General features: G+C 41.7%; 2 protein-coding genes across 3 annotated transcripts; both read right to left on the minus strand.

Annotated features, from left to right (window-relative positions):
• Positions 1-695: 695 nt before the first annotated feature.
• Positions 696-6,746, minus strand: mkrn4 (makorin, ring finger protein, 4). Of its 2 annotated transcripts, none has more exons than XM_055930919.1 (8): positions 6,255-6,746; positions 5,264-5,398; positions 4,881-5,164; positions 3,100-3,236; positions 2,495-2,751; positions 2,259-2,366; positions 1,948-2,068; positions 696-1,812 (listed from the first exon to the last, which is right to left on the minus strand). In XM_055930919.1, exons 1-8 carry the CDS (start codon positions 6,305-6,307, stop codon positions 1,675-1,677), a joined length of 1,233 nt encoding a protein of 410 aa, XP_055786894.1. In that variant the 5' UTR covers positions 6,308-6,746; the 3' UTR covers positions 696-1,674. The 2 variants fall into 2 exon arrangements, with proteins under 2 accessions (XP_055786894.1, XP_055786893.1); XM_055930918.1 differs by having other exon boundaries at positions 2,495-2,754.
• A 1,767-nt stretch (positions 6,747-8,513) lies between these two features.
• Positions 8,514-26,317, minus strand: LOC129860497 (peroxisome proliferator-activated receptor delta-like). The gene is made up of 8 exons (XM_055930920.1): positions 25,826-26,317; positions 23,523-23,975; positions 23,158-23,309; positions 22,381-22,519; positions 19,010-19,212; positions 16,524-16,730; positions 11,884-12,127; positions 8,514-11,769 (listed from the first exon to the last, which is right to left on the minus strand). The coding sequence occupies exons 2-8, from the start codon at positions 23,899-23,901 to the stop codon at positions 11,522-11,524; spliced, it is 1,572 nt and encodes a 523-aa protein (XP_055786895.1). The 5' UTR covers positions 23,902-23,975; positions 25,826-26,317; the 3' UTR covers positions 8,514-11,521.
• Positions 26,318-27,058: the final 741 nt, after the last annotated feature.

Consider the following 27,058-nt stretch of genomic DNA (forward strand, 5'->3'; position numbering starts at 1 on the left):
TTGGGTGACTTTCACATGAATAATTTTCTGTTAAGGCATTACTTTTACCAGGTAAGACAATTGGTAACTTCTGATGACCGCATTTCTCCAATTTACCATCGTTTCGGCATATTTCCGCTCTGCAAAGTGTCGAGACGTGTGGATGCAGCGGTCCGGCTCTGACCGTCGCTGGAACACCCACAGAGCCTGGAGGGCACTGGTAGCCCCCCGTGAAGAATGAACAGAGCAACAACCGAGAGCAGCCATCAAACCCTTGCTGGCTGACTGGAGCGACAGAACCATTTAACTGCATGTATTGGGAGTGATTCACTTTTGCAATACAAAACACTTTCTGAAAACATGCAAGTCATCCACAACAAACTGTTTTGATGACAACAACTATAGGATTGTGGCTTTAGTGTGAAAAGGTTAAAACATTCAACCCAGTATGACATGAAGCCAGCAATGGCTGTGTTTAGACAGGCAGCCCAATAGTGATGTTTTTTTTATTACCAATTCACATCTTTTAAAAATCAGATATCTGACATGTCAAAACATCAAAATTGGGCTGCTTGTGTAAACAAACTTGATTGGCTTCAAGTTAAACTTGGTTACTGGTGTGTGCTCAACATTCATACTGAAGCCAAAACAGTATACAGTGGCTGTCAAACCGCGAAGCAGGTTAGACAGAATGAGCAAAACAATTAAAACAGGCAAACTGTGAAACTATGTTTAATTCTCTTTTCTGTGCGTGCAAATACAAACAGGTTAGAAGTAATAAAAATCAGACATTACGGTCTTCAATCAGCATGTCAACGAGAGTGTCATTCCCTGTCAACAGTACAGTAAAGGATTTCAAGTACAGCGGAGACTGCTGAGGGGAGAATGGCTCATAATGGCTGGAATGGAGAAGAATGGAACCGTAACAAAAACATGGTTTTTATATGTTTGATACCATTCCATTCCCGGACATTATTATGAGCCGTCCTGGCCTCAGCAGCCTCCACTCAAGTATGTCATAGACAGGTGACAAATAGCAGGGCAGGGCAATGTATTGCCCCGAGGCATGGCAAGATTTGTATGATGCTATAGGAGTATCGCCATGTCTTAGGGCAAGGCAAAGTATACTTCCAATTTAGACATAAAATACAAACTACACATTCTAAAAATCAAAAAAAATCTCACTTTCTAAATGATGCAAATGGCAACAGTGACACAGCATTGGCACAAGTAACACTATTTTTTTTTTTTTTAAACAGGACCAACCAATGGAACAGAGGGCAATCCAAAGCAGAGCTTGCATCAATTAACCCTGCCTTTACTTGCAATGAACCAAGGCCATCAACAGCAAGAGAAGAACCAATCTTCCTGTCTAACAACCAGCCCTGAATCCAACCAAAAGGTTAGCTGTTGGTTAGGATTGTTCATATCAAGTGTGGGAGGCTTAACAATCACAGTAAGCGAACCAGTGGTAATCCTAGCCTTCGGTACAGTTCTTCAAGCAACAGGTCTGCAAGTGCTGGGCCTATACCACAAACAATTATTCTCCCCACCAGGAGAGCAGATATATGCAGCATATATAGGGACTTCAGTTCTGAGAGACAGTGAGTGAATAAATGGCAGCCTTCTTTAATTGGGTTAGAGTAGAGGACCTAGCCAGCCATTGCATACCAAATCCTTGGAGCAGGGTGGTGCTCAGAATAGGTCATATTCACTCAGGTACAGGGGGAACTCATCATCATCCTCATCAAGCAAGTCATCCAGCAGAGTCATAGCAATGACATAGTCAAGAAGTTGTAGGCTGCCCAAGTCATCCAGACTCATCTCATGATGCTATTGGATAAGAGCAACAAAAAACCTTCTGCAATTTAGAAATGCATTGAGTGGTCACAATATCAAATGTCTGTTCCCGTTTCTATTTATCTATGTTAAAGTGTGTGTGAAGCAAAAGTGACGTCAAATATTTACAGAACGTGCTGATCTGCGTTGGCGAGGTGGTCTGTAGCCATGAGGCAGGTCATGCCAATAGAGACACTCAGTCTTGAAGGGACAGCATCCATGACGCATGAAGAAACTACATCTTCTTTTACTTGAAAAACAGAGATGTGACCAGGACAACAGAAAATCAGAATTTTGGCTATGGGACAGGGACATTTCAATAACATGAATGAGGAAAAGCAGGAATTCTTGATTAAATCAGGAAGAATCACATTCCTTTAAAGCCAATATCCCAGAAAAAGCACCATTTGACAATTCTAGACAGAATGACAAAAACTAACCTGCATTTCGCTTTGAAGTTACGGATTAGGGTTTCCTTTGGTTGTCCCTCCACCCAGTACTTGTTAGGGACGTAAAACGCGGACTTCACTCTGCACTGTGGGCAGCTCCTTTGGCAAAGACAAAAATGTTTAGCCCTTCCAGGCAAGTAAAAAAATAAAACAGAACACCCCTAGTAAAACAAAACTTACATTTTTTTTTAAATACTGCCATAAACTATGCTGCCCTGCCATCTTACTTTATAACTTCTTCATGGAAGTTTTTGGTTTTCCTCCAGGTGACAATGCAGCTCAGGCAGAAAGGATGACTGCAGTTGGGCAGGATGCCAAAGCGCCTCTCCTCAGCACTGGTCTTCTCGTACACAGTCTCCATGCAGATGCCACAGGTCACATCTTTACTTTGGTTGAAGGATTCCGTATGCTCCTGGGCCGTCTGGAAGGCAGCAGTGGCAGAGGAGGCACCATGCTCTGCTGCTACCTCCAGGGAGGAAGGCTCCTGCTAACAAATGGAACAGGCTTCATTGTGCTGCTTAGCAGTATTGCTTCCATGCTCAATATCCTAACCCAGTAGGTGAACTTGTGTTGGCGAGGCAGAGGGCACATGGTCGCTCTGCTTGACAATGTATTAACCAACTGCGCCACCAAAAATTATCCAATTCAGCAGCGGTGACCTTTCAAGCTGTGGCACTAGCATCTAGGACAATCTTGAATCCCTTAAACAAAAAACAAATACTAAATATTTCCATGTGCTATCAGGGTATATTGTACATCTTGACTGAGATTGCATAAAAAAATCCCTTGAGGTAGCAGAGAAAGTAACCTAATTTCCATAACAATGACAAACCTGCTGATTGACTAAAGGCCTCCATTCGCCTGCTTGAGCCGACAGTGTGCTGGATGGAACTGTAGTTTGGGCCGATGTCTCAGGACACTGTTGGACTGAAGCTTGGGGCTCTGTGACATTAGCATGTGATGACGCCACTGCAAATAAAAGGGACATTGTTACAACCAAGTACTACTACACAAACTCAGCAAAACAAGAAACATCCCTTTTTCAAGACCCTGTTTTTCAAAGAATGTAAAAATCCAAATAACTCCAGATATTCATTGTAAAGGGTTTCCCATGCTTGTTCAATGAACCACAAACTAATGAACATGCACCTGTGGAATGTCATTAAGACACTAAAAGCTTACAGAAGGTAGGAAATTAAGGTCACAGTTATGAAAACGTAGGACACTAAAGAGGCCTTTCTACTGACTCTGAAAAACACCAAAAGATGCCAAGTGGCCCTGCTCATCTGCGTGAACGTGCCTTAGGCATGCTGTAAGGAGGCATGAGGACTGCATATGTGGCCAGGGCAATAAATTGCAATGTCCGTACTGTGAGAAGCCTAAGACAGCACTACAGGGAAACAGGATGGAGAGCTGATCGTCCAGTGGCAGATCACGTGTAACACCTGCACAGGTTCGGTACAGCCAAACATCACACCTGCGGGACAGGTACAGGATGGCAACAACTGCCCGAGTTACACCAGGAACGCACAATCCCTCCCATCAGTGCTCAGACTCTCAGCCTATTGAAGACAGAGGCTGTACTGAGGGCTTGTAGGCCTGTTGTAAGGCAGGTCCTCACTAGACATCACCCGCAACAACGTCGCCTATGGGCACAAACCCACCGTCACTGGACCAGACAGAACTGGCAAAAAGTGCTCGTCACTGACGAGTCACGGTTTTGTCTCATCAGGGGTGATGGTCAGATTTGCGTTAATCGTTGAAGGACTGAGCGTTACACCGAGGCCTGTACTCTGGAGCGGGATCGATTTGGAGGTGGAGGGTCCGTCATGGTCTGGGGCGGTGTGTCACAGCATCATCGGACTGAGCTTGTTGTCATTGCAGGCAACCTCAACGCTGTGCTTTACAGGGAAGACATCCTCCTCCCTCATGTGGTACCCTTCCTGCAGGCTCATCCTGACATGACAATGCCACCAGCTATACTGCTCGTTCTGTTCGTGATTTCCTGCAAGACAGGAATGTCAGTGTTCTGCCATGGCCAGCGAAGAGCCCGGATCTAAATCCCATTGAGCACATCTAGGACCTGTTGGTTCAGAGAGTGAGGGCTAGGGCCATTCCCCCCAGAAATGTCTGGGAACCTTGGTGGAATAGTGGGGTAACATCTCACAGCAAGAACTGGCAAATCTGGTGCAGTCCATGAGGAGATGCACTGCAGTACTTAATGCATCTGGTGGCCACACCAGATACAGACTTAATTTTGACCACCCCCTTTGTTCAGGGACACATTATTCAAGTTCTGTTAGTCACATGTTTGTGGAACTTGTTCAGTTTAGGTCTCAGTTGTTGAATCGTGTTATGTTCATCAAATATTTACACGTTTAGTTTGCTGAAAATAAACACAGTTGACTTTTTTTACAGTCAAATTCCTCTGTACAGTACTACAATACACCATCCTAGTCCCAGATCCATTTGAGCAACCTTGCTAACCCCTAGGGTCATTGTAATGCCAAACATTTGAATTGGCAAGAATGGACAAACAGATCAGGAACCAGGTCAACAGTATACACCGATACCAGGGTAAAACCTAGCAAAGGGGACCAATTGAGGCCATACCCTGTCGTTGCGTTGAAGTTTGCGATGAACTTTCGGCTACATCCTCTTCTGTGATATCAGTGTTCTGACGGCCAAAGTTGTGCTGGAGGTGTGCTGCATAGGTCTGCATGGACTCTGAGCCCTGTCGTCCTTGGCTGTAGAAGCCCTGTGCCTGCAGTAGCGATGGCTCTGATCCTCTACGCTCTGGTAGTGCATGGCCAACCCACGGGGTGTGAACCACAGGTGCTGAACCCCTCCTACTCAACCCCGCACTGGCTGCCTCAGGATCAGTGATGTGGAGATATCTGTAGAATAGGCAAAACATAATTAAATGACTCAGAAAGTAGGTAGTGTAAAGGTAGTCTGATTAGGTAGTCAGGTCATTATGAATTTAAATGTCTCACCTGCAGCCATCTCCAAACCAGCATCCACCTTTCTGGAAGTACCTGCATATTTGGGATGTCGGCGGCAACACTGATGGCAACTCGTGTAGATAATGACAACTCGAACCGAATCTGCATGAACCGTTCAAGAATTGCCTGTAAAACAGATGTCATGGAACCATCACATTCACTGTAGATTTGAGACTCGGCATACAAAAAAATAAGAAATAAAGTGTCAAGACTGCAAGGCAAGCTCATGCTCTTCTCGATGTGGGTGTGTAGTGACCGGGGTTCGAACCCTTTTAACCAAACATTGAACTTGTTAGTTACGCGTTAGCTAGCTAGTTGGCGTTAGCAACTAGAGGCAATGAAGTCCATAGCAACGACATCTGAAGTGTAGTTAACGATTTCCAATTAACTTTAAATAACTGCTCTTAACAGAGTCATTATGCTTTAGTCGTACAAGTTCACCCAATTAACTTTTGTGCGCTACAACCGGATGTAAACATCATTGCAACAGATCAAGACACGCCTGGTGCGCGTTAGGGTTAATCGAAGAATAAACTTTTTTTTTTTCAGAATAGATGGGCTGTGTTTCCGAAACCCGACCCAGTTCTTTAACCAAAACTATACCTGCAAATCCTTCTATTAATTGAAGGACGTTCATAAGAGTCATGACACGGAAAACCATATTGTTCCATTATTGTTTGTCAAATAAGTCGTCTTTGTTTATCAAGAACAGACTACAGCAAATGGCACATAAGCGGTTAACATACTACGTCACATACACAATGCCTCGTGCTCCACCACAACTTCACTTTTTCATGTTATTCAAATATAACAAATCAGCAAACAATAGTCAAGACCTGTGCAGCAGCCATCGACAAAAAAGTGCCCTGTGCAGCAGAACAGTTTCAGAGGAAGATGAACAAATTAATTGCATTTAGTCACAGTTCTTTCAAACAAATCGCATTCAAGGCCATATGAAACAAGTTAATTTTGGGATGCATACCTACAAGTTACACCCCTGCGAAAATACGAAGTTTGACCTATATCTGACTCCATTTTCTGGCCTGCGTCTTGTTGATGTTATTGGCCCCCAAACAAAAAGGTAAAAACTTTTCAGCTAAATAGAAAGCGGGCGTTACTTTCCCATTTATCCAATTAGGAAAGGAACCAATGGGGGATTCGATTAATCTGGCCCGGGTAGACATGTTTTACACCTGGAGAAAGAACCTGGCAGCCTCCGGTCGTGCGCCAGGTGCCCCGTTCAAAGTCCACTGCGAAGTCAGCTCAAAACAAAAGTGACGTAATTCGTACGCGGAGTAATGAGTAGGATTCTGTTTTCACATGCAACATGGATAGCTTTTCAAAAGATGTATTGCCTTCCCGATGAAAACTAGTTTGAAACTGCAAACATATTTTAAATGGAAAAGAGAGGTATGGTTCTGGACGATGCGCCATGCTGCCTTGTTGACATGACCAAGCAGCAGCAGATCACTGATCGATTTGAGAATGGTGTTCCTTCCTCACGGCTTTTGCCCGTCCACGTCACGGGTAATAGACCGGCGCCCTGTAGCTCAGCATAATCGAATACGCCCATTGAAAAGCCATGATCAAACATCATATCTGACCAATAGGAACACCACCCTAATTAAGCATACATGTATCAATAACTGTAAATGTCTCATTAAAATATTGTATATGATCATTTACTGGAATGTACTAGTCTTTGAAAAGACTAGTAGTATATACTAGCAGTATATCAAATAAATATTGAAAAGCTATGAAAAGCCAACTGAGTTTTATTCCTGATTATTATTTGACCATGCTTGTCATTTATGAACATTTTGAAAATCTTGGCTCTCTCTAATTTTCTCCTTCTCTCTTTCTCTCGGAGGACCTGAGCCCTAGGACCATACGTCGGGACTACCGGCCGTGGTGACTCCTTGCTGCCCCCAGTCCGCCTGGCCTTGCTGCTATTCCAGTTTCAACTCTTCTGCCTGCGGTTATGGAACCCCTACCTGTCCCAGACCTGCTGTTTTCAACTCTTAATGATCGGCTATGAAAAGCCAACTGAGATTTATTCCTGATTATTATTTGACCATGCTTGTCATTTATGAACATTTTGAAAATCTTGGCTCTCTCTAATTTTCTCCTTCTCTCTTTCTTTCTCTCGGAGGACCTGGGCCCTAGGACCATGCGTCGGGACTGCCGCCCGTGGTGACTCCTTGCTGTCCCCAGTCCGCCTGGCCTTGCTGCTATTCCAGTTTCAGCTGTTCTGCCTGCGGTTATGGAACCGCCACCTGTCCCAGACCTGTTGTTTTTCAACTCTTAATGATCAGCTATGAAAAGCCAACTGAAAATTATTCATGATTATTATTTGACCATGCTTGTCACTTATGAACATTTTTGAACATCTTGGCATAGTTCTGTTATAATCTCCACCCGGCACAGCCAGAAGAGGACTGGCCACCCCTCATAGCCTGGTTCCTCTCTAGGTTTCCTCCTAGGTTTTGGCCTTTCTAGGGAGTTTTTCCTAGCCACCGTGCTTCTACACCTGCATTCTAGCTGTTTGGGGTTTTAGGCTGGGTTTCTGTACAGCACTTCGAGATATTATCTGATGTACGAAGGGCTATATAAAATAAAATTGATTGATTGATATTATTAAATTCAAAAATTGAGACACAATCATGTACAAAAACTATTAAAGTGCTGCAACTTGTATCTGTTCATTATTTGGGCAAAGTACAGCTAGTCACAAAAATAACTGTTGCCTTCACAGAGTTTTTGACAATCTGATATCTTGAAAAACTGTTTCAACTGGAGATAAATTGGGAACAATACAATATCTCATGTGCCTCTAACAAAATTTGGCCCCACAAAAGGACACTCCCATAGACTTCAAAAACTTTCAAACTTACTTTTGTGGGAAATTTTGTGAATATATACTATATACATTAGCTACATATACTGCAATTGGAAAACATTTTAGTATCACTTTATGTACAATGTACTTCCAGTATGCAGAGCATTCATAGGTCACCAATTTCATGAGGTAGTTGAGTGCTACAACTTTATATTAAACACTTTTTATTTGCTATTTTGCATTTATTAAAGCCCCAAACCCAGAGAGTGCAGACCTAGAAACAATAATGAAATTGTAGATAGAATACATAAAATCCTTGAAAAAGTAGTTTGTTCAGTGTTGTACATTATAGTCCTGAGTGGATGCAGAGTTCAAAGGTGTGATTTTGGTAGAGTCTTGATATTCATCTCTCATCATTTAAATTTATTATGCCAGACATTTCTTTAATCCACAAAGCAACCACGTTGTCTGTCCTGAGTTGTGGAAAGATAGGCAGACAACACATTATTACATGTACCAGTAACGTAAGTAATACACTAAGGTTTAAGGACTGGTCCTTTGCTGGTTCTCCATTCATCTAGATTAGATACAGAATCACACCTCTCAAAGTAAAAGGCCAAACCCATCTAGAAACTGTTATTTCAGAAAACATGTTGGGGGTAGTCATATTTCACAGTGGTACCTGTCCATAACCGATGACAACCTCAAGATTGTAAGACTTTGTGTCATTAGTTGTCATAATAATCTATACATTGTGTACACATGTATATTATAACATTACAACTCACCACTTAGGTACCTTGGATAAACCAAAACACATCTGTACAATCTAACAAAATTAGCACCATTATTCTGGTGAACATTATTCATTAACTTTTTTTTATCCCCTAACTACAATTAAATTCCCTAAAGCAATTGCTCTACTGCTAACAGTACCAGTAGTGTATGAAACTATTCTGAGAGAAGTATGAAAATGTTAACACATATTCAGTTGAATACAGTATAACCAAGGAAGGGTAGAGGCTCAAGTTTATGTTGTGTTAGAGAAATAAATTGTTTTTCGAACTCTAACACTATCCATATTGATTAACACCCATTTCCTGTTTTCCTTTTGACCTGCACCATCCCGTTTTCCTTTTGACCTGCACCATGTTAAGCAACTTCTATATAGTCTCTTTAGAACTTATAAATACTTTGTAACCTGAATAAACAATTTCCTTAACAGCAAACCTCCAAATGCATTCATGAGACAACTAAAATTTTACTCATAATGTGAAGTGAAACCTGTTAAAAAAAAGGTTTGCCAGGTTTTGGCAACATACTCAATTGGTGCAGTAGTACCCATTCACAACATTACTCTGGAAGAAGAGCTATACATAATTGGTCTCGTACCTCCATTAGTGTTACTGCTGTAGCAAAATCCCTACAGCAGTTTGAACACCTACTCATTCATGGATTTTTCTTTATTTGTACTATTTTCTACATTGTAGAATAATAGTGAAGATATCAAAATTAAGAAAAAACACATGGAATCATGTAGTAACCAAAAAAGTGTAGTGTATGAAACGATAAATCAAATAATATTTTACATTCTTCAAAGTAGCCACCCTTTGCTACGATGACAGCTGTGCACTCTTGGCATTATCTCAGCTTCATGAGGAATGCTTTTCCAACAGTCTTGAAGGAGTTTCCACATATTCTGAGCACTTGTTGGCTGCTTTTCCTTCACTCTGCGATCCAACTCATCCCAAACCATCTCAATGTGGTTGAGGTCGGGGGACTGTGGAGGCCAGGTCATCTGATGCAGCACTCCATCACTCTCCTTCTTGGTCAAATAGCCCTTACACAGCCTGGGGGTGTGTTTTGGGTCATTGTCCTGGTGAAAACAAATGATAGTCCCACTAAGCCCAAACCAGATGGGATGGCGTATCGCTGCAGAATGCTTCGGTAGCCATGCTGGTTAAGTGGGCACTGAATTCTAATAAATCACTGAGCGTCACCAACAAAGCACCCCCACACCTCCTTCTCCATGCTTCACGGTTGGAACCACACATGCGGAGCTCATCCGTTCACCTACTCCGCGTCTCACAAAGACACGGCGGTTGGAACCAAAAATATCAAATTTGGACTCAGACCAAAGGACAGATTTCCACCGGTCAAATGTCCATTGCTCGTGTTCTTGCCCCAAGAAAGTATCTTCTTCTTATCGGTGTCCTTTAGTAGTGGTTTCTTTGCAGCAATTCAGCCATGAAGGCCTGATTCACGCAGTCTGAACAATTGATGTTGAGATGTGTCTGTTACTTGAACTCTGTGAAGCATTTATTTGGTCTGCAATCTGAGGTGCAGTTAAATCTAATGAACTTATCCTCTGCAGCAGAGGTAACTCTGGGTCTTCCTTTCCTGTGGCGGTCCTCATGAGAACCAGCTTTATCATAGCACTTTATGGTTTTTGCGACTGCACTTGAAGAAACATTCAAAGCTCTTGAAATTTTCCGGATTGACTGACCTTCATGTCTTAAAGTAATGATGGACTGTTGTTTCTCTTTGCTTATTTGAGCTGTTCTTGCCACTCCTACCTTGTCACAACACAACTGATTAGCTCAAACGCATTAAGGAAAGAAATTCCACAAATTTACTTTTAACAAGGCACACCTGTTAATTGCCATGTATTCCAGGTGACTACCTCATGAAGCTGTTTGAGAGAATGCCAAGAGTGTGCAAAGCTGTCAAAGGGTGGCTACTTTGAAGAATCTCAAATCTAAAACATATTTTGATTTGTTTAACACTTTTTTTGGTTACTACATGATTCCATATGTGTTATTTCATAGTTTCGATGTCTAAACCATTATTCTACAATGTAGAAAATAGTAAAAATAAAGAAGAACCCTGGAATGAGTAGGTGTGTCCAAACTTTTGACTGGTATTGTACATTAATATATACATAACATCATTATGTAAACATATTGCTGTCAACAACAGTCAGTATTTGCTCTAAGGGGACACTATTTGCTAAGTCAAGGTTCGCTCCAAGGGGACAATAAAGTATTGAATTGAACAGTGTGGCTCTGCTTATGAGGAGGACTAGTACATGAATGTCTTTATAGATCTCCTACAGTAGAGAGTGCAGCAAGGTACGGTCCCATCCTGTTAAATCTGGTTTAGTCCAATTCCTGTAGTAGCAGATGCAGCAGTCTAGTCCGAGTTGGTCCGGTTTAGGCCACTGTGTCCAGTCATGTTCTTGTTGAGCTCCTGCAGTAGCGGGAGCAATGAGGTCGCAGACTCGGGGTGTGTCCGAAATTGCACCCTATTCCCTATGTTGTGCACTACTTTTGAGGAGACTAGTACATGTCCTTGTAGAAATCCTGCACTAGCGGGTGCAGCAAGTCCCAGTTCAGTCTGGTTAAGCCCAGTCAGTACATGTCCTTATAGATCTCCTGTAGTAGAGGGTGCAGAGAGGTCTCTGACTCTGTCTTCTTGATCTTCTGCACCAGCAGGGCGTTCTCTGTGACCAGCTGTCTGAGGTCGGCCATCTTGTTCAGCAGCTTGGGGAAAAGGTAGAGGGAGTCCTGGTGGTTGGCCTGCAGGTGCTGGTCCAAGGCCTGGAGAATACCGTCCTGACTCTGTTCTACCTGCTTCACGTTCATTAGCCCCGGGCGGTCTGCAGATAGATCGAGAATAGTTAGATGGGTAGACCACAGACGTGACAGAGCTGCCAACTCACAGCACAGAGTTAGAGTTACTGTGATACTACTAGTACAAAAGTATACCATACCTCCACACAGGATGATAATGGCCACAAACAGAGCCAGGTCACTGTCATCCAGCTCCAGAGCATTGAACTTCACAGCAAACTCAAACTTGGGCTCCATGATCTCACTGAAGGGTTTACGGAGGCTCCTCAGGAACTCCCGGGTCACAAAGCCCTTCCCGTTGGCCACCAGGAGGCCATCTTTGTTCATGAGGGAGGGCAGCATGGCGAAGATGGCCTCGTGGACGCCATACTTCAGTAGTGTCACCTGATGGAAGCAGGTAGGTAAACAGGGGAGAAATTAGAATTCAACAACAAAGTAAAAGTGCCATTAACAGCAGTTTGAACAGTTGACAAAAGAAAATGCATGATGAGTTCATTGTATAACTATGGGAGATATTTCTACATTAATGTCAGTACATTTCACTGAGTGTGACAAGAAATTAAGTTGATAATCAATAAGTGAAAAGACAAGGTTACTTTTTTAGTTTTTTCCCCCGACATAACATAGGTACAGATCCCCTTTTTGTATGGGACACTTTTAAAATGTACCTTTAGAGGCCATGCAATTCAGTACTCATCTATAAAACAAAAGCAATTTAGATCAAGAGTCCATATTAACAAAGGATATTGAAGGACTAACAGTACAGGTAGATAGCAATAAAAATTGTACCAGAGGCACAGTGTAAATGAGAGGAAAAACAAAAAGAACGAGTGTAAGATCCAGTGTAATATATTATAAAAATAAAGCGAACTGGATAGAATACAGGGAAAAATTCACAAAATTATATATTTTTATCTTCAACATAGAAATGCTACCATTTTTATTATTGAAACTTGTTACAAGTGGAGTCACGTATGATTCACCGAATGATATCTTGAAAGAGGAAGTACTTTAAGAATGTTTTCATTTCAGTCTCCTCCATCTCCACTAACCGAAGCTAATTATAATATTTTTTCCCAATTAATCATTTAAAATGAACATCTGTACAGAAAGACTCATGTGAAGGCCAAATTAGAGGAGGAACTTCTTGATGCAATTAAAGCCTTTAAGGCTGGGAAAACTCCAGGGCTGAATGGCATACCAGTGGAAGTATACCAAACTTTATTCACATGTTTTAACCACTCCTATATAAACGGTAGATTATCAGACACACAACAAGAAGGTCTGATTTCATTATTACTGAAACAGGACTCAAATGGTATATATAAAGATCCAGTCTCTTTAAAAAATTGGAGGCCTCTTACACTTCAGAGTTGTGATGCAAAAATTTTAGCTAAATGCTTGGCGCAAAGAATTAAAAAAGGTTTTGTCAGATATTATTCATTCTAGTCAGACAGGTTTTTTACATGGACAATATATTGGAGATAATATAAGACAAGTACTGGAAATAATAGAATACTATGAAATATCAGGGAAACCAGGCCTAGTTTTCATAGCTGATTTTGAAAGGGCTTTTGATAAAGTATGACTGGAGTTTATATATAAATGCCTAGGATATTTCAATTTTGGAGAATCTTATAAAATGTGTTAAAGTTACGTTTCATAACCCTAGGTGTAAAATAGTAAATAATGGCTACATCTCAGAAAGTTTTAAACTGCCAAGAGGAGTAAAACAAGGTTGTCCACTATCGGCATATGTTTATTATTGCCATCTAAATATTGTCTGTTAAAATCTGAACCAACAATAATATTAAGGGATTAGAAATCCGTGGCTTAAAAACAAAGGTGTCATTGTACACTGATGATTCATGTTGTTTTCTTTCAAATCCACAATTTGGACCCACCCACGGCCTCATAGAGGATCTGGATACTTTTGCTAATTTCTCTGGATTAAAACCAAATTATGATAAATGCACTAGATTACGTATCGGGTCACAAAAAAATGCAACTTTTACATTACCGTGCAGTTTACCAATAAAACGGTCTGACAGGGATGTGGACATACTTGGTATACAAATCCCAACAGAAAGAAATTATCTAAAAAAAAAAGGTATCATTTTTGTTAATGATATCATAAATAGGACTGATGGAGTTGTCACACATGCAGCTAACACAGAAATATGGAAATGTCTGCTCTACCCAAAATTACAACCAACTAATCGCAGCATTCCCACAAAAATGGAAGAGGCAAATGGAAGGGGGGAAAAAGTAAGGAACTTGTCTGTCAGCCCTGCATTAAAGACCATAAATGGTTTAAGAAAATTGTGATAAATAAAAACATATACCAATTTCATTTAAGGACCAAAAAATTGACAGCTGTTCCAAATAAATTGCAAAATAGTTGGGAAGAGATTTGTGATGTACAGATTCCATGGCACTGGAATGATTCATGATTCAAAACTTTGAATTTTCCCATTTAAATTATACTAAATTCTTGCAACCAATAGAATGTTACATACACACACATATATACATACACATATATGTATACATAAATACATATACACATATATGTATACAATATGTATACATACATACATACAGTGGGGAGAACAAGTATTTGATACACTGCCGATTTTGCAGGTTTTCCTACTTACAAAGCATGTAGAGGTCTGTAATTTTTATCATAGGTACACTTCAACTGTGAGAGACGGAATCTAAAACAAAAATCCAGAAAATCCCATTGTATGATTTTTAAGTAATTAATATGCATTTTATTGCATGACTTAAGTATTTGATACATCAGAAAAGCAGAACTTAATATTTGGTACAGAAACCTTTGTTTGCAATTAGAGATAATACGTTTCCTGTAGTTCTTGACCAGGTTTGCACACACTGCAGCAGGGATTTTGGCCCACTCCTCCAGATCCTTCCGGTTTCGGGGCTGTCGCTGGGCAACACGGACTTTCAGCTCCCTCCAAAGATTTTCTATGCATTAATTTTTATGTGCGTGTGTATATATGCATGTACAGTTGAAGTCGGAAGTTTACATACACCTTACCCAAATACATTTAAATTCAGTTTTTCACAATTCCTGACATTCAATTCTAGTAAAAATTCCCTGTCTTGTGTCAGTCAGGATCACCACTTTATGTTAAGAATGTGAAAGAATAATCAGTAGAGAGAATTACTTTTTTGAGCTTTTATTTCTTTCATCACATTCCCAAAGCGTCAGAAGTTTACATACACTCAATGAGTATTTGGTAGCATTGCCTTTAAATAGTTTAACTTGGGTCAAACGTTTCGAGTAGCCTTCCACAAGTCTCCCACAATAAGTTGGGTGAATTTTGGCCCATTCCTCCTGACAGAGCTGGTGTAACTTAGTCAGGTTTGTAGGCCTCCTTGCTCGCACACGCTTTTTCAGTTCTGCCCACAAATTTTCTACAGGTTTGAGGTCAGGGTTTGTGATGGCCCCTCCAATACCTTGACTTTGTTGTCCTTAAGCCATTTTGCCACAACTTTCAAAGTATGCTTGGGGTCATTGTCCATTTGGAAGACCCATTTGCGACCAAGCTTTAACTTCCTGACTGATATCTTGAGATGTTGCTTCAATATATCCACATACTTTTCATACCTCATGATGCCATCTATTTTGTGAAGTGCACCAGTCCCTCCTGCAGCAAAGCACCCCCACAACATGATGCTGTCACCCCGTACTTCATGGTTGGGATGGTGTTCTTCGGCTTGCAAGCCTCCCCCTTTTTCCTCCAAACATAACGATGGTCATTATGGCCAAACAGTTCTATTTTTGTTTCATCAGACCAGAGGACATTTCTCAACAAATTTTATGGCGGTTTTGGAGCAGTGGCTTCTTCCTTGCTGAGCGGCCTTTCAGGTTTATGTCGATATAGTACTCGTTTAACTGTGGATATAGATACTTTTGTACCCGTTTCCTCCAGCATCTCCACAAGGTCCTTTACTGTTGTTGAATTGATTTGCACTTTTCGCACCACAGTATGCTCATCTCAAGGAGACAGAACGCGTCTCCTTCCTGAGTGGTATGACGGCTGCGTGGTCTCATGGTGTTTATACTTGTGTACTATTGTTTGTACAGATGAACGAGGTACCTTCAGGCGTTTGGAAACTGCTCCCAAGGATGAACCAGACTTGTGGAGGTCTACCATTTTTTTCTGAGGTCTTGGCTGATTTCTTTTGATTTTCCCATGATGTCAGGCAAAGAGGGACTGAGTTTGAAGGTAGGCCTTGAAATACACCCACAGGTACACCTCCAATTGACTCAAATGATGTCATTTAGCCTATCAGATGCTTCTAAAGCCATGACATAATTTTCTGGAATTTTCCAAGCTGTTTAAAAGGCATAGTCAACTTAGTGTATGTAAACTTCTGACCCACTGGAATTGTGATAGTGAATTATAAGTTAAATAATCTGTCTGTAAACAATTACTTGTGTCATGCACAAAGTAGATGTCCTAACCGACTTGCCAAAACTATTGTTTTTTAACAAGAAATTTGTGGAGTGGTTGAAAAACGAGTTTTAATGACTCCAACCTAAGTGTATGTAAACGTCCGACTTCAACTGTATATATAAATATATATATTTACCCCAGAAATATATGGGGGATTGGAAATGATGCAGACAATTACATTGATGGAAGCAACAATCTATCCGCAATTTTAGAGCTGATCCACCCCTTAAAAAAAATGAAAAAAATACTAGCGTTAGTAAGCTCTGTTGAGAAGACCGTGGTCCATGCCATACCTGGTCGTTGAGGAAGAGATCCACAAACCCTGGGATGTTCTTGGCGAACTCAGTTAGCTCTCGTACCGTCTCCACCGTGGTGCACTGACAGCGGTAAAACACGTGTACCCCTATCTCCTTCGTGAGGGGCGCGCCCGGGATTAACTGGTTCCACACTAGACCACTCTCTGCTTGCCACAGGGTGTCCACATCATGGATCACAAATGGCTGCCGGGGGAGAGCGAGAGAAAGCATTCATCTTTTAACAGTCTGGTCTTCCTTTTCTTTAAAAACTATTCAGCTAAACAAAAATCCTTGCTCTTATAGGTCTCGGGAGACAAAAAAGCTATATGTAATTGTTAATGACAAGTTAAAACTCATTACGAAAAAGATTGATAAGAGGCTAATAAAAAACTAAAGAGCTCTACAAATAATCAGCCACTAAATCTTTCCATGAGGTTACTAGTAATATGCATCTACATTGGTGCAACCAGAAAAGCCTTCCCCCTCATCCAAGCTCAGCGGAGTTGTTGTGAGTTATGACCATAAACATACACATCATTGGTTCAGCTTGGAAGGCGTATCCTACCTTGGTGCAACCAGAAAAGTCTTCCTCATAATGAAGCTCAGAGAGTGTGTTTTTAAGGTTCTAACCGGAGGTGTAACCAATACCCATGCACGGTCAGGTCCAAAATTATTGGCACTGTTGATAAAGATTAGCAAAAAAACTGTATAAAATAAATAATACAAATACAGCTACATTATGTGCATATATTATTTTATACTGAAATAAAAATACCCCAAAAGATAAGGGTTAAAATGATTGGCACCCGTTTTCAGTACTCCATCACCCTACCCTTGTGAGGATAATGACACTGAGCCCGTTTCTATTATGTTTTATGAGATTGGAGAACACATTGGGAGAGATCTTAGACCATTCCTCCATACAGAATCTTTCCAGATCCTTGATATCCTTTGTCTGCGCTTATGGACTGCCCTCTTCAATTCAAACCACAGTTTTGCAATGGGGTTCAAGTCCGAGGAGTGAGATAGTCAATGCAAAATTTAGATTATGTGGTCAATCAACCATTTCTTTGAGGATTTTGATGTGTGCTTGGGGCTGTTGTCTTGCTGGAAGATCCACTTGTGGCCAAACCAGGTTTTTGGCCAAACAGCTCTATTTTCATTTCACCTGAACACAGCACCGCCTGGAGTTCGATAAACGGCACTGGCACTTGGATTGAAACCGGTGCTATGGTCAGATGACATGAAACCCAGTGGTGGGTTGAAGAACGGAAGCATTTGCAGAAAAGTACCTCATACCTACAGTAAAAGATGGTTGTGGATATTTTACGTTATGGGGCTATTTTGCTTCCACTTGTCCTGGGGTTCCTGTTAAGGGCAAAGGCATCATGAATTTACCAAGTACCAGAACATTTGCTGCCAAAACCCTGGTTGCCTCTGCCAGGAGGCTGACACTTGGCCACAACTGGATCTTCCAGCAAGACAGTAACCCCAAGCACACATCAAAATCCAAAGAAATTATTCATTGACCACAAAATTCATAATTTGGCAATGGCCATCTCACTCTTTGGATTTGAACCCCATTGTAAACCTGTGGTTTGAATTGAAGAGGGCAGTCCATAAGTGCAGACGAAAGGATATCAAGGATATGGAAATATTCTGTATGGAGGAATGGTCTAAGATATCTCCCAATGTGTTCTCCAAACTCATAAAAACATTATAGAAAAATCTGTCATTATCCTCGCCAGGGGAGGATGCTGGAGTATTGAAAACAGGGGTGCCAATAATTTTGACCACCATCCTTTTTATTAAAACAACTGAGCAATTGTATTAGTATAAAATAATATAATTTTCAAATGTTTTGGAGCATACAATATAGCTCAGTATGTTTTATTTATTTTGTAGTCTTTTTTGCTCATCTTTATCAAGGGCGTCAACACTGAGTGTAGAAAATATTAATTACACCTTCCTAATATTGAGTTGCACCCCCCTTTTTCCCTCAGAACAGCCTTAAAATGTCAGGCATGGACTCTACAAGGTGTCGAAAGCGTTCCAGGGGATACTAGCCCATGTTGACTCCAATGCTTCCCAGAGTTGTGTCAAGATGGCTTGATGTCCTTTGGGTGGTGGACCATTCTTGATACACATGGGAAACTGTTGATCGTGAAAAACCCAGCAACGTTGCAGTTCTTGACACACTCAAACAGCACCTACCACCACACCTCGTTCAAAGGCACTTTGATCTTGTGTCTTGCCCATTCACCTTCTGAATAGCACACATATACAATCCATGTCTCAATTGTCACAAGGCTTAAAAATCCTTCTTTAACCTGTCTCCTCCCCTTCATCTACACTGATTAAAGTGGATTTAACAGGTGACATCAATAAGTCATCATAGCATTCACCTGGTCAGTCTAACGGAAAGAGCAGGTGTTCCTAATGTTTTGCACACTCAGTGTATATTTCCATAACAGTGAGCGTACCGATGTGCAGCTGGTCTTGCCGGTGAGGATGCTGCGGGCTTTCTTCTTGGTCATAATGAGGTTCTTCAGGTAGGCTTGGTACACCTGTTTAGCCAGGGTCTTGAGGTCTGAGCCACCAAGGTGGTGGGGGTCCAGCTCCTCCGCTAGCAGGCCAGCCACTAGCTTCTTCTTCTCAGCCCCCGGCATACGCCCATACCGGATCGCTGCCGGTCGAACAGGCAGAATAGTGTTAGCATTGAAGGTGAAACAGACAGGTTAGCATCGTGCATAGAGCCATATTAGATCACTGGGTAGACAGTAACATCGAAAGCTGTACAGTGCATTTGGAAAGTATTCCTAACCCTTGACTTTTCCCACATTTTGTTATTCTAAAATTAAATGTATTGTTTTCCTCATCAATCTACACACAATACCCCATAATGACAAAGCAAAAACAGGTTTTTAGAAATATGTGAAAAGATATTAAATATAAAAAACTGAAATACCTTATTGGCATAATTATTCAGACCCTTTGCTATGAGACTCTAAATAGAGCTCAGATGCATCTTGTTTGCAAGTCTACAACTTGCTTGAAGTCCACCTGTGGTAAATTCAATTGATTGGACATGATTTGGAAAAGGCACACACCTGTCTATATAAGGCCCCATAGTTGACAGTGCATGTCAGAGCAAAAACCAAGCCATGAGGTCAAAGGAGTCGTCCGTAGAGCTCCGACACAGGATTGTGTCGGGTACCAAAACATTTCTGCAGCATTGAAGGTCCCCAAGAACACAGTGGCCTCCATCATTCTTAAATGGAAGAAGTTTGGAACCACCAACACTCTTCCAAGAGCTGGATGCCCGGCCAAACTGAGCAATCGGGGGAGAAGGGCCTTGGTCAGGGAGGTGACCAAGAACCCGATGGTCACTCCGGCAGAGCTCCAGATTTCCTCTGTGGAGATGGGAGAACCTTCCAGAAGGACAACCATCTCCACCAATCAGGCCTTTATGGTAGAGTGGTCAGATGGAAGCCACTCCTCAGGAGAAGGCAAATGACAGCCAGCTTGGAGTTAGCCAAAAGGCACCTAAAGGACTCTCAGACCATGAGAAACAAGATTCTCTGGTCTAATAAAATCAAGACTGAACTGAATGCTAACTACTTCTCTGATAGAGTTCAGTGTGTCAAATCGGAGGGCCTGTTGTCCGGACCTCTGGCAGTCTTTATGGGGGTACCACAGGGTTCAATCCTCGGGCCGACTCTCTTCTCTGTATACATCAATGATGTTGCTCTTGCTGCTGGTGATTCTCTGATACACCTCTACGCAGACGACACCATTCTGTATACTTCTGGCCCCTCTTTGGACACTGTGTTAACTAACCTCCAGACGAGCTTCAATGCCATACAACTCTCCTTCCGTGGCCTCCAACTGCTCTTAAACGCAAGTAAACTAAATGCATGCTATTCAACCGATCACTGCCCGCACCTGATTGCCCGTCCAACATCACTACTCTGGACGGCTCTTACTTAGAATACGTGGACAACTACAAATACCTAGGTGTCTGGTTAGACTGTAAACTCTCCTTCCAGACTCACATTAAGCATCTCCAATCCAAAATTTAATCTAGAATCATCTTCCTATATCACAACAAACATCCTTCACTCATGCTGCCAAACATACCCTCGTAAAACTGACCATCCTACCGATCCTCGACTTCGGTGATGTCACCTATAAAATAGCCTCCAACACTATCACAGTGCCATCCATTTTGTCACCAAAGCCCCATACACTACCCGCCATTGCGACCGGTACGCTGTCGTTGGTTGGGCCTCGCTTCATACTCGTCGCCAAACCCACTGGCTACAGGTTATCTACAAGTCTCTGCTAGGTAAAACCCCGCCTTATCTCAGCTCACTGGTCACCATAGCAGCACCCACCCGTAGCACGCGATTCAGCAGGTATATCTCACTGGTCACCCCCAACGCCAATCCTCCTTTGGTCATCTTTCCTTCCAGTTCTCTGCTGCCAATGACTGGAACGAACTGCAAAAATCTATGAAGCTGGAAACACTTATCTCCCTAACTAGCTTTAAGCACCAGCTGTCAGAGCCACTCACAGATTACTGCACCTGTACATAGCCCATCTATAATTTATCCCAGAAAACTACCTCTTCCCCTACTGTATTTATTTATTTATTTTGCTCCTTTGCACCCCATTATTCCTACTTTGCACATTCTTCCACTGCAAATCTACCATTCCAGTGTTTTACTTGCTATATTGTATTTACTTTGCCACAATGGCCTTTATTTGCCTTTACCTCCCTTATCTCACCTCATTTGCTCACATAGTATATAGACTTATTTTTCTACTGTATTATTGACTGTTTGTTTTGTTTATTCCATGTGTAACTCTGTGTTGTTATATGTGTCGAATTGCTATGCTTTATCTTGGCCAGGTGGCAGTTGCAAATGAGAACTTGTTCTCAACTAGCCTACCTGGTTAAATAAAGGTGAAAAAAAAAAAATGTAAATGCCAGGCATCACATCTGTTAGAAACCTGGGACCATCCCTACGGGTGAAGCATGGTGGTGGCAACATCATGCTGTGGGGATGTTTTTCAGCGGCAGGGACTGGGAGACTAGTCAGGATCGAGGGAGAGATTAATGAAGCAATGTACAGAGAGATCATTGATGAAAACCTGCTCCAGAGTGCTGAGGACCTCAGACTGGGGGTGAAGGTTCACCTTCCAAAAGGACAACAACCCTAAGCACACAGCCAAAACAACGTAGGAGTGGCTTCGGGACAAGTCTCTGAATGACCTTGAGTGGCCCAGCCAGAGGGCAGACTTAAACCCGATCAATCATCTCTGGAGAGGCATAAAAATAACTATGCTCTGATGCTCCCAATCTAACGTGACAAAACTTGAGGATCTGCAGAGAATGGAAAAAACTCCCCAAATGCTGGTGCGCCTAGCTTGTAGCATCATACCCAAGAAGACTCGAGGCTATAATTGCTGCCAATGTTGCTTCAACAAAGTACTGAGTAAAGGGTCTGAATACTTATGTAAAAGTGATAGTTTTTATTTTTAATACATTTCGAAAAACATGTTTTTCTTTGTCATTATGGGGTATTTAAAAAAATAAAAAATGAGAATAAGGCTGTACTTTTCAAATGCACTGTATAGCCCCACCAAAATGAGGTTCAAGAGTTTCATCAATTAATATTGTTAATATTGAAACACATTATCAGTAGTTCTTAGGGACAGTTTTCAAAACACAGATAAAGATCCTCCATTCAGTCCAGGGCTTTATCTGCGTCTGGGAAACTGGCCCTTAACCTGTAAAAGGATCAAGTATTTCCAGACCCTGAAAGACCCATTAACGGTCTCCTCTCACCGTCATGGGACATGCCCAGGGCCAGACACTTCTGGAAGCGGCAGTATTGGCACTTGTTACGGTTCTTTTTCAGGATCTTACAGGCTCTCTCACAGCGCTCGTACTCCAGCTTCATCCGAATGGTCCGCCGGAAGAAGCCCTAGACCACACGATACGCACAGGGGAGAGAGAGCGAGCGAGTTCAGTTTATTTACAATTGAAGGCATTACAGGGAAGACAGATATAACACTGCATTTACCACAAGTCACACATTATGGCCATTGAACTTGAGTTGCAGTGGGCTAAATTTGGGTCACACAGAGTGGTAGTCTTAAACAAATCTACTTTGAAACAAAAGTATTCACATGGTTATGGGCTTAAATAAAAGAAGACACCTGTACCATGTCAGATATAGTTGAAATGTTGAAATGTATTACATTTTATGTATTACATTTTAAGTTTGCCTCCCAATATTACACTTTATATTCATCACAGAAAACTGAAATATAACAAAATTGTTGGACATAGAAAGACCGGATTTTCGACGAGTTATTTCAAATAATGTTTAATTATGAATAACATTCCACCCATCAGGCCACTAGGTCATTTGACTGCAGGAAAGGGCTACCGGACTGGAATGCTGCAACATAGGACACCAACTAAACTCAAGCTAAGCTCAAGCCAGGTTGAGGCTGTTAGAAGCCATGACAAAACCTCCAGGATTTAAGACCTAAGAACATTAAGCAAATTTGTTTTCTGATTTTAAAGCCCCATTGGTAGACTTGTGAAATCTCTCACCTTGCAGCCCTCGCAGGCATGCACACCGTAGTGGAACCCTGAAGCTTTGTCAGCACAGATCCTACACTCCACGTTGATACCAGGGCCTGTGGCCTCATCCCGTCCCAGACGCAGCTGCTCCGACAGCGAGGGAGACGACGTGTGAGACAGGTCTGGCACACAGAGAGACAACACCCATCTGATTGTCGTACGAGAGACTCGTATTACCAGCTCAAACTGATCTGGGACCAGGTCATACCCATATGCTCTGGTCTGCTGATGTATTCACTATAAGTCCAAAATATTTCAGTGAAGCATATCACATCCCACTTAGGGTATTATTTCAAATATAACCAATGACATGTATTTCATTTACTCTCTTTTACCTGTATAGTTGTTATCAGCAGCAGGACTGTCTTGTCTGCTGTAGCTAGTCTTGTCCTTCTCCAGTCTCTCCTCTTCCCCTCCTCCATTCTCTCCATTCTGTTGGCTGCCAGTCCCATTCCATGATACCCTCGAGATGGGGGACCTCGGCCTCTCCGCCCCACTGCCTTCACCCTCCTCAACCCCCAGCTCCTGCAGGTCCGTCAACCCTCCAAAGTCAGGGGCCACTGCCTCCACCTCCCTTGCAGTCCATATATCATCAGCTGCTGTGTCCAGGGGATGTGGAGAGTTTGGGCCACATAGGGGCTGCGGGCCTGTCCTAGTCTCCCCATTCACCTGTTCAAGATGCTCAGGGGAAGGTAGCTGCTGTAACACATCCATGGCTCCTTACCTTGTGGTCAGGGTGCTAAAGCGCCTCTTCCCTGTCTGTCATGATGTTGCTGACATGGTCTCCCCTGTTAAGGTAAAGAACAGCGTAATTATGCAACAACATTTAAAGACCTATCTACGTCTCCATATACTTGAATGGATCACTAGGTTCATATCAAAAGGAAACCCAGGTAGAGTTATTATGGCAAACTGTAGCTAAACATTTTAAACAAAAAAATGTGCAATACTTATTGGACAAGTCCTGGTAGGCCCTCCCTGTTTCAGACTGTTTCCTTCTGTTTTGGTGCCTAATGAACATGACCTAGTTATTGGGGTTCTTTGTTGTATGATTAGAGAGAGGGTGAGAGAGCAAGAGTGAGCTCAACTGTCTCTGCTAGTGCGGCAATCAAACACTAGTCTCATAACCAACCTTAACCTCTTTTAGAATCCAAGAGTAAAATACATACACTCTCGTCTCTAACATGTAGGCTCAGTATTCCCAAACAGTCCCATTACAAGTCAGAATGTTGAACAAACTTAATTTCAACGTACTTTACCCGATATTGTCCCTATGGTCTGTATAACTTTTGTATTTTTACGATTGGCTCATTCATGCCCCTCTCCCCTGTAACTATTCCCTAGGTCGTTGCTGTAAATGAGAACATGTCCTCAGTCAACTTACCTGGTAAAATAACGGATAAATAAAAATAAATACAAAATTCCAGTTTATTTTTTTCAATACTGAAGCAATTCGCATATGACAAACACTTGCACGTTATGGCCGAGCCTAACAGAACCACAGACCAAATGTTGTCCCACGATATCTGCTGGCAAATTTCACAGCTGATTGCGAGTTAACTTGCTTAGGTCCTCTACTTTTGGTAACATTCAGCTATTGTTTACATATTGTGCATCACATGCATGTGTCAGGAGATTGAAAAGGCAAGCAACAGAACCTACTGGAGCAGCAAAAATCAGAGTAAACAAGACTTTCCTGTGGATACACAACATCCACTTCCTATCGCCAAAAGGACCAACAGCATGTACAACCAGTAAAGTATGTGTAAATATCATTTTAAATCAACATTCTGACTTGTATATACTTTTTTTAGGCAAACTTCTTTCAGACTGAATAGCAATGGAGTAACCATGGTAAGTCTGAGGTTTCAGCAAAACCAACCTGAGTGCCACACTTGTCAAAACATTCCTTTTTATTTGACTCGGTGAAGAGACAACAAATGTTTCATTTAATACCAATTCTAGGCTATTACTCAATAGAACAAGTCTAGTACAGAAAAAAAAAACTGTAGGAAATTACTGTTCAAACACTCGTTCAGACTTGTCACTTAGCTAATAACCTGTCATGCTGGTTCTCAGAATATCTGCTGCTGTGCTTTGTGTGAGTCATTCTAAAGGGCTTGGCACCATTGATTGGCACAGACAGGGTCGAAAATAGCACAATATAAGTATACATGACACACAAAAAAGTGTTTACGAGTGAGTGCATCACAAACGTCTCTGATGAATCCTCTTCCCAATGCAGCCTCTTCCAACACCAAATGTTGCTTTGATGTCAAGTAGGCTCATAAGGTCAGCGGGTCTGACCAACAGTAGGTCAGCAATATAGGCTTATCATGAGACTTTTCTGTTAAAATCATGACTGGTAGATTTGATTGAATCCAAATTCCATATCCCAAAACATGCATTCAAAAAGCACATTGACAGAAAATGCAAGCATTCATTGAAATAAATCTATAGACTTAACTATAGTGACGTGAAAGCAATCATCCTAAATAAACAATGTCTGATAGTTCCGAGTACAGACCAGAAGCAAAAGACAAGCTAGTGAATAAATTGAACTGTTGTTGTTTTTGTCTTGGTGGATATAGCTAACTAGCTAGCCTAGCATGACAACTAACCGTTAGTCCATTCTCACCTTTCTCAATGGTGTTGCTTACTTTTCCAAAGAATGTGTACCGGTGAAGTTACCAAGTCGTGTCCATTAGCACTTGATTCGATTCGCTGGCTATGCGGTGTTGTTTGATAGCAGCTAGCTAACGCTAGCTAGTTTACGTTAGCTAGCTCTGAACTTGTAAAAAAAAAAAATCCCAATTCATCTATCAATGCTGTCAAATAGTCTGTCCTGTATGCTTGCAGTACAGTCTCCGTGTCTGGTAGCTGGCTGGTTAAAGTACATTTTGTATCAAACTTTCCAGTGAGCTCTTGCTAACTAATGTTAGCCCAGTATGAATCATACACCTCACTCAGTCAACCTTCTCTGCGCCCCGCTGTTGCCCTCTGAGTGCCTGCTTCCACTAGTTAACGTTACAAAATCACAAAGGCAAAATTGGCTTTATCGTAAAAATTCAGGAAAACAAAAATTTGCTTTTTAGTCTTAATTTAAGGTTTGGGTTAGCATTAGATTAGCAGTGTGGTTACGGTTATGGTTAGGTTTAAAATCAAAATTGAAGAATATAAATGTTAGAAATAGGCGAGGTTTATGACTTTGTGGCTGTGGTAACTAGTGACTACCCTGAGTTCCCCTCATTTTACATTTGAGTAATTTAGCAGACTTACAGTTAGTGCATTCATTTTAAGATAGCCAGGTGAGACAACACATCACAATCATATCAAGTACATTTTACCCCAACAAAATATTTATCAGCAAAGTCAATGCTAGTGAAAAAATAGAGGGGTGACATGGGATTACTTTGGAAGGTTGAACACCGGTGGTCAAGGTGGAGGACAGGCGCAAGCCATGTTGGGAGAAGAGGAATAAGAGGTTAAAGAGAATAAGGAAAGCAGAGATTTGAATTTGTGGACGATGGCGATTTTTTTTCTCCAGATGTGGTGTCGAAGAAGATTGGTGTCAAGTGCAAAATGAGTGAGCCATGTGCAAGACCATGACTAGGACCGTTGAGCTAACGGGCACTAATATGATTAGCATGATGTTGAAAGTAATAGCCAACTTTCCAGGACATAGACAAAACTGTCCAATTTACAGTTGCTATTACAGTGAAATGTTATGCTATTGTTTGAGGAGAGGGCACAACAACAACAAAAAAGGTATTACCTCTGAAGGTAAATAATGTACTTACATTCAGTAATCTTGCTCTGATTTGTCATCCTGAAGGTCCCAGATATAAAATGTAGCAGTTCTGTTTGATAA

Source organism: Salvelinus fontinalis, chromosome 8, assembly GCF_029448725.1.
Source record: "Salvelinus fontinalis isolate EN_2023a chromosome 8, ASM2944872v1, whole genome shotgun sequence".
NCBI lineage: Eukaryota > Metazoa > Chordata > Actinopteri > Salmoniformes > Salmonidae > Salvelinus > Salvelinus fontinalis.